The following is a 1520-nucleotide window of genomic DNA, read 5'->3' on the forward strand; positions in this document are numbered from 1 at the left end:
TCCAGCAGAAGCCAAGCTCTGCCACAGGGAAGCTGTTGGCTGGCAGCACAGGCTGGTGCAGGCAGGGTGACCACTGGCACCTACAGCCCATCTGTGGGTGCCTGCCCTACCTACAGAGCCCCTTGGGGCCACTCTCCTGTCCTGACCTCTCCCACTGCTACCAGATCCTCACTGGTGGTGCTGTGCCACTGCTTGCCCGTTCCCATGGGCTCCCAGGGCTCACCATGTCCTGTGGGGGGATGCAAACCAGTGGCAGCCTGGATGGAGCCAGGGCACATGCGAAGTGGCAGCTGCTCGGCTGGTGCAGGGTGGCTGTGCTGACACCTGCCCCAGCCCCGCTCCCCATCACCACCAGCTGCAGGCATCGCCATGTCCCTGCTCTGCCACCCTCCCTGTTCCCATTGCTCTCTGGCTCCTGCCACTGCTTTGCTCCGCTGAAGTAACTGGCTTCGCCATCACCTCTGCTCTCCCCTCGTGGCTCCAGACCCGCCGCTGATCCTGACAGGGTGGATGCCACCACGCTGGCACCACGGGCAGGGCTCTGCCCCGAGTGCATGGCGCTGAGGCACTGTCCCAGCTCTCTCCGTAGCATCGCTGAGTGGCGGGCAGCAAGGCAGGCAGCAGGATGCTCTCCATGACGTACAGCGAGAGCCTGCGCAGCGTGGCCAGCCGGCACCCCCCTGAGTGGGGGCTGCCCGCAGCCCCCCGCCCAGCCGACGGGCTGGAGCTGCGGCGGCTGCGGGACGTGCGGGCGGCGGCGCGGGCCAAGACGCTGGAGGAGTTCCTGCGGATGCACGGGCTCTCCCTGGCCGACAGCACCGCCCACACCACCGGCATGAGCTACAGGTAAGGCAGCACCAACGCTTGCTGGGGCAGCCAACGCTGCCAGATGTGGGAATGGAGCAGGGAATGTTTCTCGGTGCTGATTTAACATCTGGTCAGGGAAAAGCGTGGCAGGATCCCGGCGGGTTCCCCATGCGGCACCGTGGTCGGGAAGAGCTCGTGCCCTTGGCACCAAGGCAATCCCTCGCCGTTACCTCTTGCTCGTTTGATGGTCTCTGACCTTCTCCCTTGATTTTCCTTTTTGCTGTTGGGATGTTTCCAAGTGCAAACCCATTTGGTGCTGTTAAAAGGGTGTTGGAGCCACCAGCATTGAGCTGCTTTGTCCCTCGAGGAGCATTCGTGGCTGAGCTGGCACTCCATGAATTTTGCATGCGGGTTTTGGGCACGGCACGTGGTGTCTCAGGATTTCAGCTGACACTTGTCCTTGTCATTACCTGCTGGTGCTGGGGAGGACACGCCGAGCAGCCAGAAGGTTGGCCATGGATCCTCAGAGGGCACGTGGCTGACTTTCTGCCATGTCCCTTCCCAGTCTCCCCCAGTAATGCAACTGGGGTGGGGTCATGAGGACTGTTGCCCCTGTGACAGTGGTGGTGCCCCTGGCCCCCCCATTTCCAGCGAAGCCCCCAGGAGACCAGCAGCTCTGCTGGCTCCCGCCGGGGCGGGGCACACCCGGGGTG

At 63.8% G+C, this 1520-nt stretch overlaps 1 protein-coding gene across 1 annotated transcript in view; it reads left to right on the forward strand.

Moving 5' to 3' along the window:
- Positions 1-625: 625 nt before the first annotated feature.
- The window catches only part of KCNAB2 (potassium voltage-gated channel, shaker-related subfamily, beta member 2), a 10230-nt gene continuing 9335 nt past the window's right edge, over positions 626-1520 (forward strand). The window contains 1 exon segment of the mRNA XM_010005207.1: positions 626-846. Coding sequence (XP_010003509.1) covers positions 626-846 — 221 coding nt within the window.

The sequence above is a fragment of the Chaetura pelagica genome, unplaced genomic scaffold (genome assembly GCF_000747805.2).
Source record: "Chaetura pelagica isolate M959 unplaced genomic scaffold, ChaPel_1.0 scaffold159, whole genome shotgun sequence".
Lineage (NCBI taxonomy): Eukaryota > Metazoa > Chordata > Aves > Apodiformes > Apodidae > Chaetura > Chaetura pelagica.